The sequence below is a fragment of the Genypterus blacodes genome, unplaced genomic scaffold (assembly GCF_046128005.1).
Source record: "Genypterus blacodes isolate CSIRO-AG114 ecotype Tasmania unplaced genomic scaffold, CSIRO-AGI_Gbla_v1 ptg000058l_1, whole genome shotgun sequence".
In the NCBI taxonomy this organism is placed as follows: Eukaryota; Metazoa; Chordata; class Actinopteri; order Ophidiiformes; family Ophidiidae; genus Genypterus; species Genypterus blacodes.
The window spans coordinates 5,887,230-5,903,739 of record NW_027466870.1 but is presented as its reverse complement, the minus strand read 5'-3'; the positions used below and the strand labels follow the sequence as shown (position 1 = coordinate 5,903,739).

The following is a 16,510-nucleotide window of genomic DNA, read 5'->3' as shown; positions in this document are numbered from 1 at the left end:
GGTTTGATTTATCTACCGGGACAAAATCACGCGTGGGTCAACTACAAACTAAAAGGCGCGTGAACCAGCCCGCTACACCCGTGACCTTACAGGTGATGTCATCGTCACAGTGACTGAGCCTTCACAAAAAGGATCATAAAATAACAACTCTTTTATTTAAATTTAGGTTATTTTACCTTATTTACAATCTTTATAATTATCTTTTGCATAAATACTTATTTTGTGTGTTTTTGATATTTGTATCATGTCCTCAAATATATTATATTTCTTATTTTCCCCAAAAAAAAGAAAGAAATATAATGGATAGAAAGATGAGAAAGAAAAAATGTTAAAACCCCACGTGGGGGACATGAACAGTTTTAGGAAAAAGAAAACAGACAAACACCATGTGTGCTTCATTTTTGTGTGTGTGTGTGTGTGTGTGTGTGTGTCTGTGATTTTATTCCTTCATGAAGATTTTATTTGTTTGGTTTCACATTCAAATAGACCCATTTATAATATTCGTTTGTGTGTTGAAGTCTCTGGTACGAGCTATCTTTATATCCTTAACGCTAATTTATTATTTAAGCATTTTTAATCAAAGTACTTTATTTGACATGGTATCATGAGTGTCCCTCTCTGAAGCACACAGCTCTACACTCCCTCATGCTGTCTGTAGGCCTGTGTGTGTGTGTGTGTGTGTGTGTGTGTGTGTGTGTGTGTGTGTGTGTGTGTGTGTGTGTGTGTGTGTGTGTGTGTGTGTGTGTGTGTGTGTGTGTGTGTGTGTGTGTTGCTGAGTGGGGAAAGCTCTGGTGTCCAAGGTGAATCAAAGCTGAGGAAAAGCATTATTAATTGAAAGTGAAATTGAACCTCGGTCAGTCTGGAAGCCATGAAGACAGATTTGGGTGTGTTTGTTTCAGTTCAGGTGCAGAAACAGGAGAATCACCTGCCAGAGGCCCACGTGTGTGTGTGTGTGTGTGTGTGTGTGTGTGTGTGTGTGTGTGTGTGTGTGTGTGTGTGTGTGTGTGTGTGTGTGTGTGTGTGTGTGTGTGTGTGTGTGTGTGTGTGTGACATTTGGCTCCTCTGCATCAAGGCCTTTGTTCAAAGGGGGCAATAACAGCGAGACGCCCTCCACTTTCTTTAAAATAACATTTATTTCCAGCATGGTCATACAACATGACAGCACAGCTCGTAACATCGGAAGAGTTCATTCAGCACTTTGTCACAAAATATTGCGGCTGACTAATAAGAGATAAATGAAAGTAGAGAGCATAGTATTCCATCTTACCAAATGCAATATATATAATACAGGCAGTTGAAAAGAAACTAAAAAATAGATGAGATAAGTGGACTAAAACATAACAAATGGGTGGCAAATACACATCATTAGTTTCAACGTTTACAACAGGAAATCTCATGGGTTAACATCTGTAAGCTACTTCTTATAATAATTTAACTTCAGCTCCTTGAACATCCAAAGCCTGGACACCCGACAGAGTGTGTGTCTGATGAGAGAAGAGAGTGTTTAAAGTTGGATTTGGATCTGTTCACACATTCAACCTGATCACAATCTAATGTAGGATTTTGATCAGGCAAAATAAAAAGGCGCCTACTTGTCAAATATAAGTGATATAAAGTTTAGTGATGGTTTGCTGTTTTAGTACTTTGTGCTGTGGCTGCTTTGATCCTATTATGGAATCTATAAATATCTTTAAGTTTAATGTTATTTTACTAGAGACATAACTTACAATTATGTTCATAAGCAGGTCAAGGGAATGTCGCCAAACTTGTAGGACAACATATAAAATTATTTTTGGAAATTACACATAAGTGAGTTTGACTACAAGTCAGATAATCCTATTATTTACAGAATCACAGGGTTTTTTTTCTCCACATCATTCAACACTTGTGGCTACAAATACAATGGAATGTGTCTGTGTGATGAGTTCAGGGGCGCCTCACTGTTTGTCCGGCGTGTTGTTGACCAAAGGCCCGTACAGGCCGCTGGCGTAGCCCTGCTCCTTGTGCAACATCGTCCTGTCCCTTATCAGGTCGCTAAAGGCGTAGTCCATCGGGGGTCTGAAGCTCAGGGTGGGCATCAGGCCGGTGGTGGAGTAGGGCGTCATGAAAGCCAGTCCCCGGCTGTGCGCGGAGTAGGCCAGGCGCAGCGGGTTGAGTCCCAGGTGGGTGCCGAGCGGGTAGCTGCCGGGGTCCGCGCCGAAGTGCGGGGCGTTGGGCTGCAGAGGGGAGAACGCGGAGCGGTTACTCAGCGTCATGGCCCCCGGTAACATGGACCTGGTCGGGGCGGTGCTGGACGCGGAGGAGAGCGGAGGCAGCTGCGCGTTCTGGAGCATCCTCTCCGCGGTCCACGTCTCATCCGGCCCGGCCTTGTTGGCACCCTGGGCGCCGCTGTTGTTGAGGATCTGCTCGATGGCCTGGACCACGTCTTTGCCGCAGCCCTGCAGGACCAGCTCCAGGACGCTGCGCTTGTGGCTGGGGAAGACCCGGGTCAGGATGTCGATGGCGTTCATGTGTCTGGAGGCGGCAGAGGAGGGGGAGGGCTCCTGCTCGTCCTTGTCGGTCTCGGATCCGGAATCGGAGCCGAGGGAGCTGATGGAGCCCGGTGTCTCCGCGCCGTCTTTCAGCGGCTTGGACACCGGTGAGCTGATGAAAGACTCGCTGTCTCCGTTCTCTGAGCCCGAGCCTCCGTGGCGACCGTCCGGGGACGAGATGCCCGGGACAGGCTCGCTTTCGCTGGACGCCGCTTTCCCCGCACTCTGCTGTGGGGTGGCGCAGACGGACAGCTGGGCCTTTGGGAACAACTCGTACTTCTGAATGCTGGAATCTGAGGACACAACAGGGACAGAGGAGTCAGACAGAGCGACCAGAGCAGAGAGCTGAACGGGTCTGAGCCTCTAAGAGGGACTTCCGTTTACAAGCAACTCAGAGGAACAACGAAGACTTAAGGACTAAAGACTTACGGAACATTCTCACATGTAAACTGTGATTGCAGCGTAATTGTAAATATTAAGGCACCAGATGTGTGTGAGTGTGTCACTTGACAGCCGCATTAGTTAAGTTCATCTATAGTGCAGTTCAACAGACTCAACAGACCGGAAACAGGCAAATCCAATATGTATCCCAAATTCAATTCAGATCAATTTCCTTCATCCCATATCAAACATTACTAACTCGCTCTTTCTCAGTTCTATCTCCATGTTTCCGCCTCTTCCTCCCGGGCGTAATGTCACACACACATCCCCGCTCACCTGAGTTGCTGTCGCCGTTGACGGAGCCGAACACCTCGTAGTTGGGCCGGGGGGGAATGATGCCGTTGGCGGCCGCCAGCGCGAGTCCCTCCGCGGTGCCGTAGAGCAGCTGCAGCTCCCGGGCTTCGTTCTCCTCCTGCGCCTGCTGCCGCCTGAGCGCCACCTGAGCCGCCATCACACGCTGCCTCTCGGCGATCAGGGTGCACTTGGCGCACATGCAGTCCTTCCAGCGGCAGTAGCGCTTGTGGCCCTTGAGCGCGGACACGACGCCGTGGTTCCTGCAGCGGGCACACTTCGGGGTGCGCGGGTACTTGTCCGCGGCGCGCAGGAGCAGCGGAGGGCCGCGCAGCAGGCCGGCGGCCATGGACACCGGGATGGAGGCAGTCGGGTGGATTTGAGAGGCGGAAGAGACTGTGGGAAGCTCCGGTCTCAGATCCATGATGTCTCACCGATGAAGCCTAACTAAAGTACAAACAGCGATAATAAACCTGGTTGTTGTCGCTGTTGTTGTTTGACCGATCTGCTTTAGCTGTGGACCTGTGCGAGATGTTCACATCTGCTCTAAGGAGCTCAACATCTCAGAGCAACAGGTGAAGTCACCGATATATGAGCAAGAAGAAGTTCAAAAACAATCTATAAGCGAAACTCTGATATGGGAAAGCGTCCGATAATTTAAGATCTGAGGAGGAGGAGGAGAAGAGGAGATGAAGGCGCTGTGCAGGCGAGATGGAAGTCCGAGGAGCGGAGAGGAGCGTTCATTCCTCCCCGTGATGAAGAGCAAAGTGTCCAGAAGGAGCTGAGGTTGGAGACACTAACTTCCTCCAGAGATCGTGAGTGGATACAGATCTCTCTCTCCCTCTCTATTGTTGCTCTACGTTTTCATTAGACAAAATTGACAACAATGTGGCGTCTGTCATTGGCCAAAGGGGGAAGCAGCGATCTGATTGGCTCGCCTCTTTTTTCAACTGTGTCCACCTGAGTTCTTTTTCCAAATATGAAGTGTTAAGAATGTGAAGGGAGATCCAGGAAAGCTCCAATCGATGCCCTCGATTTCTAAAAAGAATATATAGATTTGAGATGATATGTTCAGTCTGATGTATGGAGGTAAAGCAGCGGGCCGGAGCTTCATTCTGACATCATGATACCGACACACGTCTAAACTGAACAACCAAAGAAAGAGTTTACTCCTTCTAAAACATTAACAAATACTTTATCTGTTATTATTATGACACCACGGCGCAACGTTTACGTCTAGATGTATTTGTACGATTGATCACATTCATATATGCTTTGAATTTCAGTGTGAAAAAGACATCCAGCCTCATTGTAATCCCGTCAACTACAAAGGTAAGTATGATTTATTTGATTTATTTGAAAATAAAATTTGCTCTATCGAAATAAGTTTGTTTACAGCAGTTATCGATCACAGAAAGTGGAGTTATCGATGATTTTAAATGGACTGCATATTGTGTTGCACGGTGTGTGAATGTTAGCGGCTGTGTGTGTATCAGTGGTTTAACCTATAGAGATGAAGGTGTGACATCATGTGTCGCCCTCAGTGCTCTAAATGTAGCATCGCGTTTGTGTTTCAGCTCTTTTGGTTTTTCGGTTCACTGCACAGAAAATTATACAGATTTAAAAATCATTAATTTCTTCTATTTAAGCTTTATTTACTAATTTAAAAATGATTAAAAATCGTGCAAAAGTTCCTAAATTTCCTTTTATAGATTAGAAGTCTGTCATTATGAATATTATTATTTTCATTATTATTATTTTTCGACTAAAATAATATTATGTTCAGATAAGTTTCACCGTTGTTATTGTCTTATCACTCTTTTGTTTAATTACATTTTCTTCAAGCCAGTCCGACATTTGGTGCCGCGAAAAACAACATTAAACAAGATTCTGTCCGCCTTTTTTATGTGCAGGTGTTGAATTATTCATTTCATTTAGCCAAAGAATTAAATCTAAACTATAATTCCTTGCATTTGTTGTTGTGTGAGCGATTGAATAATTTATCGTGACAATTACACTGCAGTATAAACATAGCAAGTGAGAACATTAAGATACTTGATTTATGTAGCATAATAAAGAGAAAAAACTGAATCAAAAAGGCCACCGTCTGTAATTATAATATTTAAAATAAAATAAATAAAAAATTTTCGTATTTTGCAGTTACGCCTGAAAGCCAAAACTATAGATGTTTTATTTGTAAATGGGTGACATAATATCGTTAGAATAATATTATATGATTATATATTATATCATATTTTTTTTAAATTGTCTTATGGTTTGTTACTAACGGAAAACTCGAAATTTTGTTTTTGTTTGTTTGGTCCAGGCTTCTTATATTTATTTTTATATTAACGATAACATTAAATATTACATATATTGTGTGTAAAATAAGAAAATCTGCTCAGTGTTTTTCAGATAAATTTCAAATAATAAATAAAGCGGTTCGCTTTAATAATTATAAACGGAGCAATAATAATAATAATAATAATAATAATAAATGTGACGCTCAGCAAACACCGCAGCTGCATCGAGCGGCTGATGGATGCGTCTAGTTTGTATTGAGATGAGAAGTTGAAGAAGGAGAAGAAGAAGAGGAGGAGGAGGAGGAAGAGAGAGGAAGAAGGGAGACGCTGCTGCAGCTCGGTGTGCACAGTGATGGTGCAGCTCCCCTCCCAGCCTCTTTGTTTACTTTCTGAATCACTGTAAGCAAATGCCATCTGTTTCCCCCGCCGCTGTCATCTGCACCTTAATTACCTAGCCAACAGGCTAATAGAGACGATATTAAAACTACATCTTTTTGACATTCAAAGTAATTATATCTGCTTCACTCCAACGGAACCAGCCGCCGGCCTGCGATAGTTACAAACCGCGGAGAAGAAGAAGAAGAAACAGGAGAAGCTGCAGCAGCAGAAGAAGAAGAAGAAGAAAAAGCCTGCATGGCGCTTATTGGAAAGATGAGGAAGAAGTTTGAAGTTTAAAGAATTAAAGCACCTGACAGTCTGAGGAGAGGGCCACAAAAAACACGGAGGGTTGAGGGTTGAGGGTTGAGAGAGAGAGAGAGAGAGAGAGAGAGAGAGAGAGAGAGAGAGAGAGAGAGAGAGATGCTCCCTCGCTGCCTTCGCCTCCTTAAGTGAACTGAAGGTGCACATTTTTAATAATTTATTTATTATTAATAATAATTAATTTAAACGAACTTGAAGTTGAGTTGCTGTGAGTCGTTGTTGTTTTTTCTTAAATATGCTTTATGATCACAGGATTAAGTTGACCATTGTCCCGTCTGGACCAATTAAAAATGCCCCCCACGCAATTAAAAGTGACTGTGAGCACTTAGAAAATCCAACATTCTCTTTAAAGCGCTTCATTAGGCCGATGCTTCAAAAAAAAGGAAAACTTCGCCGCGCTTTCTGTTCTTTGAGAAACGCTACAGCCGAGTGGGTTTTTAACGCCTTTAAAGAGCCCAACAAAGGCCATGCTTGACCCAACATATGTAGCAGCATGTTTCCGCCGCCCCGCACCCCGGCGCGGCTATTCGAGGCGGCCTCTCCCGCTGCCGCCGCCCCGCCTCGGAGCGCTGCTGGGCCCGGATCCCCTCCCGCGCTCTCCCCGCTGCTGCCGCCGCCGCCGCAGCGAGGCTCCGTCCCGCAGAGGCAGAGGTTAGAGTAGCAGTTAAGAGACAAGAGGGCCGCTGGAGAGAGAGAACAGAGGCTCCAGCGCTTTGATGGGCCTCACCGACACGGAGGCTGTTAACCTGCTGCTTCACACCCACACCGGACCGGACACGCATTCCTCTGAAGGCCCCCTGAACGCACCACATGCCACCAAATCACCGCTTAGTACAACATGAACATAAATGTGACATCACCAGCAAGAACAAGCTCCTGTGTGTGTGTGTGTGTGTGTGTGTGTGTGTGTGTGTGTGTGTGTGTGTGTGTGTGTGTGTGTGTGTGTGTGTGTGTGTGTGTGTGTGTTGTTGAAACTGACCCTGACACAACAGCTGCAATTCCTAATTAAAAGAGATTATTGCTTAATTAAAGTTAAACAATAATAATAACATTCCCATAGATTTCAATTGTTTTTTTCAGTAGCAGCCATTTCACTATAGGGGGCGCACCGTGTACCACCGGTGGTGCACACGCCACAGCTTGAGAACCACTAAGGTTATATACACTAATGAAGTTTACTTTAAAGCTGCGGAATCGTTCACACACACACACACACACAGGGGGAGACAGAGAGAGGGGGGAATAGGGGGGGAATAGGGAGGAGGGGGGAGGGAGAGAGAGAGAGAGAGAGAGAGAGAGAGAGAGAGAGAGAGAGAGAGAGAGAGAGAATCACTCCTCACCCGCTAGAATAACACTTATCTGTAAATGGGGATAACTCTGTCATGGCGTATGAATATTTCAAAGATTTGAAGGGCTGCTCTCTGCCAAAGCTTTTGGCCAACACTCAGACCCCCCCTCTCTCACACACACACACACACACACACACACACACACACACACACACACACACACACACACACACACACACACACACACACACACACACACACACACACACACACACACACACTGCCCCCGAGGTAGGTTGGTAGGGATTATCTTTGTTTAATGAATGGGCTACAAGTATTCATCAACACGGCGAGATTATTGGACTCCCTCACTCTGCTAAACCTATAGTGGCATATAACTCCAGTGTGTGTGTGTGTGTGTGTGTGTGTGTGTGTGTGACAGACCTACAGCCAATTAAAGCACACTCTCCCCTGCTCTATCCCTCCACATCTGCCTCCTTTCTCAAGCAGCGAATGGCGCAGAAAAGAAGGAAGCTGGTGAATAGGCGCTCATTGAGATCACAGATGGAGTATGTCTTTCTTCCTGGGAGAAATTTGAGAAACACCATTGTCCCCAATCAAAACTCAATGTGTTGGCCTACAATGGTGGCGGCTTTGAGCTGCGCCGCTTCAATTGGCCTTGTTTTTGAAACTTGAAGTGTTGAGCACAAAGACGTGGCCCTCCTAGATGTCACCACCTCCCCGGGCCAGTGTGTGTGTGTGTGTGTGTGTGTGTGTGTGTGTGTGTGTGTGTGTGTGTGTGTGTGTGTGTGTGTGTGTGTGTGTGTGTGTGTGTGTGTGTGTGTGTGCCCAGAGAGAGAGAGAGAGAAAACACAATTAATATGAAGCTGTAATTACTCCCCTTCACGCATGCAGCCATTCAGGAGCTCACTGGCCCATTTATTGCTTTCTCCCATGCTGCCCATAATCCGAATGCCTCAAGTTGATATGAGGAGTGAGAGGCAACGGGCTCACACCTCTGAGTGTCTTTACTCACATCACAAGAGAACAAACAGAGAGGAAGCTGATGGGCTTCTATCAATCAAAATCTCCTTGGCTTTTATTGATTTATTATGCATTATTATGTCATATTAATAAAATGCCATATAATTATTATTGGTTGTTATATTGTGCATAATATCAATCAAAATTATTAAAGGTTACATTTAAATGTTTTTTTTTAATTATTGAGTTTATAAATACACAGTAAGAATATGATTTTAAAGATTAATATGTAATGGATTACTCTAATTGCAAAAAGTTCTATATAACATTTGATATAAATTCTCTAAATGTCTTAAATTAATTTAGGAGAATGACAAATGGAGTAAAAGTAGTTGGCTTTAATTTATATATTATGATTAAATCAAATATAAAAGCTGAAATATTCTTATTAGTTTCTCCAACAGCTTGTTTGTTCTTTAAATCAGAAACAATGAGCTTTAATTCTTCATTCTATGATTTATTTTTATTTGGAGTGAAACACAAATTAATTAAAAAAGTTAAGGGCTTAGTTAAGATGAATATTGACGTTAACTCATTATCAGAGTAATATAGTATAAAGTCATATGAATGGTGAAAATTCTTAATGATTCTATTATAACCTGACAGCGCAGCATGAGTGTGTGTGGGGTTGAGTTACTGTACTTATTGTTCCTCCTTCATATTCAGAGTTCACATGAGATCTCAGGGGAAATTTGTGCTGCTGTTTGTCAAAGTGGAAAAGGGGATTCAGGGCAGGATTTCAACAATAAGTCATTTAAACACATTATTTAAATTTTAACGCATAAATCAGAGCTAAATACAGAGAGAATGTGCGGCTTACTTTCATATAAATATAACAAAACAACAGTAAAATAGGATAGAATTGTAATGACCTGACTGCTGTGTGTTAGTGTGATGACACTAACACACCTCAGTCCTCATGGTGGCCGTGTCACTGAGCTGGACTCTGTGTAGCTCCATATTGGCTGTAATCCCTGTGAAAGTGGCTGATAAGCTGCACTGACCTGTCACACCGCTCACAGGCAGCAGGTGAACCCACTGTGACTCCCTGCACACTCACAGCACTCCCAGGAGAAAAGTCTAAATAATGACAACAACAAGAAAGAGGAAGAATAAAAATTGAAGTTTTTGCTAGGCTTGAATTATTAAGTGTCTTCATTCCAATCAGAGTTGATGTTGTCAATAATAGTATACAGAACTATTATAGGCCAGAGAGAGAGAGAGGGAGAGGGAGAGAGAGAGAGGGAGAGGGAGGGGGGAGAGAGAGAGAGACAGAGGGATGACCCCCCTCCCCCCTTTGTGCCTACCCAACAGTTTAAGCTGCATAGATTCTGTTTCTTTGGGACCCGGCCGGCGTCTCTGAGAAAGTAAACTTTGCTTGACCCTCCAGGTTAGGCCAGTCTGGGATACGAGCAGGGATCCAGCGATTCAGGGAGCCTCTCTCCTCACGGATCCCAATGGGTCCCACTTCAAAAGGAGGGAGGAGAGATCACTTGTGTCAGGAATTTTGTTTCCTTGCCAGCGGGCTACATTCTTGACCTCGGCTGAGCCGGTTAAACATCATGGACGCTTTCCTCTTTTGTCACCACAGAATCAAGACAGCAACCTGATGTTTCCACCGCCGACTCTCTGTCAGGGAAATGCACAGAGTAAGCTCATTACCATACACACACAGACACACAGGCACGCACGCACACACACGTGCACACACACTCACATGCACCCTTGTGTCAGACACCCTTGTGTGATTAAGACATCCAACTTAAGTTTGACTGATATGTCAAAGAACAGCTGGTGCTTATGTTACACAAACACACAAACACACAAACGCACACACAATACAAATTTTAAAAGTACACAATCAAACTAATAAAGTGTCCACAGCCTTTATGTCTGAATGCTTTGTGTCTGCGTCCATCTCACATGAAGTCAAACATGAAAACAGCAGATGTGTCACAGTAGAAGTGTGCTGAGCTCCATTAAAGGTGCACTCCACCAATTTCAAGCCTCAAATCCAGTGTGTTAGTCATATGGGAGCACTATTTGGCATGTGACAAGGACAGAGAGGCTTTAGTGAAATTACAGAGATGTGTAAAGTCAGACCTCTATGACGTCACACTGAATCTGATGTGTAAACTGATGGAATCCTCCTTTAAAACCCTCTTCTTTACTTCTCTTCATCGTTCTACTCTTGACTTCAATCTCTTAATTGTTAAAGTTAAACAAGAACACAAATGAGTTTGAGAGCAGAATCTGTTCCACAATCTGTCACGGTGCTCACACAGGTAAGAGCCCAGCTGACTGTCAGCACCGAAACAAAACAAGTCTGCTCAGGTGCGAGCGGAGGATCATCGGGCCTGACGGAGGATTCAGAGTGCCTGAACGCATCACGGTCACGCGGCTGCATGGGAGGAAGTGTCAGCTCACACTGCTGTGTCCCTGATGGAGACACACACTGACAGATGAGCCATGATGCACCTGTCTCACGCATAAACACACACTCGGCTCTTACCTCGCCCTCGCCCTGAGCTCTCTCTCTCTCTCTCTCTCTCTCTCTCTGCTTGCACACACACACGCACCTCAGCAGCAGCAGAAGCCTCCTGATCTGTCATAAGTCCCATTTAAGGATTCAGAATGACCGTGTGGTTAAATCATTTCTTAACAGAAAGCTGCAAATAAATGAACACAGAGTCCATCAGGTGGTTTCGACTTATTCTGAATAAACACAACGAGGATGTGACTCTGTGCCTTTGAGCCATGCATAACCGAATTGGAAGTGAGGCTGACTGAGCTGTTACTTACCATCGCGTGAGAAAGCTGACACACAGACACACACACTCACACTTAATAGCCCCTGGTCATAAATAATTACGGTTAAAATTTGAATCTGGAACTATTTAAAAAATAATTTTTACTTATATTACATTAAAAGTGATGAACATGAAGGAAGCCTCCTCTCCTCAGCGATGTACCGAGCTTAGTAACGTAAACAACTGCAGTCCCATGCTACAGCGTCGCTCCTCCATGATTCATCACTAGTGTGAAGGGCAAATACTAAGTCACAACACAGTGTGTTGAGTGTGTGTATCGATGAGGAAGGCGCTCAGTGCTTCGCCCTGCTGGTTCTCTAACTTGGCCCCGCTGCAGATGGAGGCTAAGCCTGTGTGATCTCTCCTCACCGCCGGCAGGAAATTAGCTGCGGTGTGAGCCGATATAACCAGGTGGTGTGTGTGTGAGGGGCAATATGACAAACGCTAGTTTAGCGCAAGTTTACTAACAGGTTTGTGTGAGGTAATGTTTGCCGGTAATCGTTTTGATGACGTTCATACAGGGAAGTTTAACGTGAAGGGAGGTTTGGTTTAAGGTGGCGCCGTTTAAATCTTTTTAGTGTTTATGAAGACAGAGGAAGACAGAGCGCGCTGTCAGCAGATTTAAACTTAAAAAAAAATTAAATTTGTGTCTTTTGGTTGAAACTTTTGGAAAACTTTAATGAGCCATGTTGTGCAAAAATGACAATCTTTAAGACCCCAAATCCTCCCATTCCACCTTAAATAGCATTATGACAAATGAGACAACCCATTAAAGTGAAGATTGATATTCATAATGAAATTGTGTGTGTGTGTGTGTGCGTGTAACAGATTTGCTGGCCGAGACAAACTGATGTTCATATTCATATATTTTATATAATGTATATCAAACTAAAACTAATACAGCATCAAACTTAAAAAGGATCAAGAAAAAAAAAAGAAAAAAAAGAAACTGAACAACTGAGCAGTCGGTTGGCTTGTGGATCAGTCGATGTTTAAAACCAGTGATGGGGGGAAAGGAGGAGGATGAGGGACGCTTGCCCTGTCCCCCTGAAGAACGGATGGATGGAGGGAGGGAGGGAGGGAGGGCAGGGGGGTGGGGGTGTTGGTGGGTGCACAGGTGGAGTCACTGGGTGCTGGGTGGCAGGTAGAAGGGGGAGGGGCAAACACGGGCAGAGACGATCTTCTCAGGGCGACGCCTCTTCCTGTTGTTCATTTTACTTATCAATTCTTTTTTCTATTTTTTTTTAGCATTTCTTTATTTCAAACACAAAAAAACATGTTCTAAAAAAAGCAGCCTTGGTGGGTTGAAGGTGGGAGGGGATGAGTCCGCCATTTTTTCTGTAACAACAATGTTTTATCCTACTGTGTTGTGTTCTGTGTCGAGGGGAAGAGGGAACCCAGACACAGCAGTCAGGGTTTTGTGGTAAAGTGGGTGACTGGGGGGGGGGGGAGGGAGGGAGGGAGGGAGGGAGGGAGGGTGATTGGCTGTGTGCTTGTGATACTGTCTTTGCTCCTCTGTGCAATACGTGTACACTTAACGCATTCATGTACCACGACCAGGCCGAGAGCAGTGAAGCTTACTTGCACTTGTGTGTCACTGGATGTCCATGCCAGTGTGTTTGAGACGGTGGTGTGTGTGTGTGTGTGTTCCTGTTTGTGTGCGCGTGTGTGTGTGTGTGCGTGTTTTTATGTGTGTGTGTGTGTGTGTGTGTGTGTGTGTGTGTGTGTGTGTGTGTGTGTGTGTGTGTGTGTGTGTGTGTGAGTAGGCCCAGACTAGGCTCATGCTTGTTGACTAGTGTGTGCCCAGCCAGTTCATCAGTCAGTCAGTCCCCCCTCGGCCGCTTCCTATTCTCTCGCTTCCAGGAAGAGCGTCTCCTGTGGGAACAACTTGGCCTCCAGCAGAGTGGACCCTGGATCCAACTGGGTGATCTGTGAAGGGACGGACACACACACAGTTAGATTAATGACACAGAAAAGGACGATTCAGAAAGGAAATACTTCAAACCACAAGTAGTTGGAGAGGTACTAGGACACAATAATACTGTCTGGTTGGACGCTTGTGTCCTGCCTTCCGGGACACTTAAGCAGCTTAAATGTGTGTGTGAGACTGTATGTGTATTATTCTAACATAATGTTTAAAAGAAGTCGGGGCAGTAATGTGAGCAACCAGATCTCAGTTTCCCCGACCAGGACCATCAGTTTGTTTTCTTAAAAAGACTCCGCAGCAGAACGAGCTGCTGAAGCTGAGAGAGAGAGAGGGAGAGTGTGTATGAGCTGGAAAAGCGCTTTAAATGTGTGTGTGTAAGTGTGTGTGTGTTTGTATATTAATGGCTAATAAGGGCAAATGTAATACTTCAGCTGAAACACAGGCATGATGTAATGCCACCCACAATGCAGCTGATCAGGATCTGTGTGTGGACATGAGGGGGGTCTGACCTGCACTTTGTCCAACAGGATAAACTGACTCGCTCTCTTTCTGCCCCCCCCCCCGGTGGGCCTCTTAGCTTATGTGAGCTAATCACCGGCGGGGTTGTGTTACAGCGGGCCGACCTAACACCTGGGCTGATTGGGGCTGCGAGGTGGTGAGACACCGAGGTGTGTCCGGGGGCTTATCTGAGGGCTGTTGTGTGCGCGCCCCTCTGATTAACGCTCCGAGGTCAGATAACCAACCAAGCTCCCCCCGCCTGCCCCCCCTCCCTCGTACCTGGCGGAGAAGGTCAAAGGGCGAGCCTAGCAAAGTGAAGGTCGACCTTCCTCTTTATTGTTGGGCATGAAATGTGAACCCTGACCATGAACTGACCGACAACCCCGCCTGCTCTCTGAATGTGAAGGACACACACTCACAATACACTGATTCACTGATTTATCATTCTCATATAAAAGCTTTCTTTTAACTCCCACACCACCGCCATCATTTTGTCAGCGTTTCATAATTCTATCCATCAATCATACATGTTAATTGATTCAATTCACACATTTGTTCAGAACGGTTGATTACATTATAATCATTTACACTAGAGGCATTCTGCTCGCTGTAAGGGGCAAACATGTAAAAAATAGGAGTAACGTAGGTTAGACCTGATACTGTCACTAAAGCTTTAACAATTGTTACTCCAGCAATTTTACAAAATGTGATGATGTCTTTGGGTAAATGATGTCCAAACTCGGTCTGTGGACCTTTGAATGGACCCTGAGTGACCTTATTTATATCTAACTAAATCTCTAAATATGAAAAGAAGCTTTTAGAGGCATGTGTTCCATTGCAGGCACGTGTACCTGGTAAGTGTTAATGTCAAATAAGGTTAAAATGCTGGGGCTTATGAGGGTGTTATGAGGAGTGTTACTTTATATTTACACGGCGGTGAGAACAAATCTGAATCAGCGAACTTGGCTCTAAAACAGTGGCACGCATCTGTAGAAACAAACACTCCACATGATGAAAAGTGTAACCAGACAAACTTTATGAACCATGTGAACCTGCTAAAGCTGGGGGCTGCTGGGGCTTTGAGAGGAGGAGGTGGGAGAGAGGAGCTGAGATAAGAAGGGCAGAGACATTAAGAGGACAGAGCGCCATCAGACAACCTATGCAACTCCCAAGGGTGTTTGGAAATGTCACACCATGTGCACCCTGGCCTCTTTTGACTCCACGTCTTTCATCTCCTTGTCCTCATTTCCACGTGTCATTTAGACTCTTGACTTGTCAGCGGGGGCCCGTGGAGGCTGGTGCGGGCGGGGAGGGGCTGCTACAGCAACCGTATGGCCCTCACCTCCTCAACTGCTGAGTGACACCGCAGGGGGGCCGATATGCCACGATTGAGAGGTAAAAATGGTGTGTGGGGGTGTGTGTGTATGTGTGAGTGTGTGTGTATGTGTTTTCTGCAAAACATATCCCATCCCAACGGTGAGGGGCGACGAGCTTAGTTCTCTTTGCCACCTCAGGAGCGCCGCGTCGCAAATGGCTGCCATGCTAATGAACCCGACAGGCTGTTATGACACCACAGCATCAGGTAGGAGTAAATGAAGCTTTGGGGTGTGGTGTAGCGTGTGAGCGAGTGTGTGTGCGTGTGCGAATTTGGATGCGGGGTGGCGCTCGCTGTGCACGGAGGGCGCACCGGGGAGGAACAACGGAGAGGAGCAGCATCTGACTCTGAGAAAGAAAGTAGGGAAACAAGATGCCACACTGACACAGGAGACGAGCGCCATCGGTGATTGTTTACATTGTTATCCAATTAACAGACCATAAGCACGGAGGCATCTGTCAACAAACAAAGCTGTTGTTTTTCCTCTGCTCTGCCTAAGCCGCCGCCGCTCCTCCTGTGCCCACACACAGCCATGCATACATACATACATACATCCATACACAAGACTGACACAATCTCCCTCTCTGCTGTGCCGTTTCTCCTTAACCTTGAGTCAATACGCTTCAATCGACCAATTTAGATCAAATCAATCGGTTACTTGTTGAATTAGCGAGTTGCCGGGCTGCTAATTAAAAAATGGAACTGGTCTCGATGCATCGGCGCGGCCTCATCCGTTAATTAAAAAGTGCATCATTGACTGCATGAGAGCGGAATTCAATTCGGCGTGCCTGAATTAAAATATGATGATGAAGGAGCTCAACACCACAAAGCCAAATTTTTAAAAGCTGGAAACAAATAAAAAGACAGATGGCGTCTCTTTGCCTTTTTGATATTTTATCTTTTCTTTCCCTGGGAAAAAAAAAATCGTAAATAAAATAATTAGCTAATGTCAACCTGTGTAATTATTATCAAACGGTTCACTAATTTGCTCTCAGAGTGAAGTTTAAAATAAATAGCAGAAGTTAAAGTCACTCGCTTCAAATGAATGAAACACACGGATCGACACGGAGCGGTGAAAGAGAAGAAAGGGAAAATAAACACGGGCCATCAAGATGCTTGCTTCCAACATAATCAAACGTGCAGCTGAAATAACGCATTTTTAATGAAGCCATTACAGGCTCCACTATGTTAATTAAAACCAAATAACTTGTCTGTTTTAAACTAGTGTTGTCAAGTGTTTATTTGGCCAATTACAAAAGCAGTGGGAGATCATTATCTGCTGCCAGGAGCGATGACAACACA

At 44.9% G+C, this 16,510-nt stretch overlaps 2 protein-coding genes across 3 annotated transcripts in view; both read right to left on the bottom strand.

Moving 5' to 3' along the window:
• Positions 1-1,189: 1,189 nt before the first annotated feature.
• Positions 1,190-4,043, bottom strand: dmrta2 (DMRT-like family A2). The gene is made up of 2 exons (XM_076153375.1): positions 3,237-4,043; positions 1,190-2,824 (listed from the first exon to the last, which is right to left on the bottom strand). Exons 1-2 carry the CDS (start codon positions 3,685-3,687, stop codon positions 1,938-1,940), a joined length of 1,338 nt encoding a protein of 445 aa, XP_076009490.1. The 5' UTR covers positions 3,688-4,043; the 3' UTR covers positions 1,190-1,937.
• Positions 4,044-12,256: 8,213 nt separating this feature from the next.
• Positions 12,257-16,510, bottom strand: part of faf1 (Fas (TNFRSF6) associated factor 1) — a 55,654-nt gene continuing 51,400 nt past the window's right edge. For both annotated transcript variants that reach the window (XM_076153215.1, XM_076153214.1), the window contains exon 20: positions 12,257-13,337. In XM_076153215.1, coding sequence (XP_076009330.1) covers positions 13,254-13,337 — 84 coding nt within the window. In that variant the 3' untranslated portion in view covers positions 12,257-13,253. The remainder of the gene's footprint in view (positions 13,338-16,510) is intronic.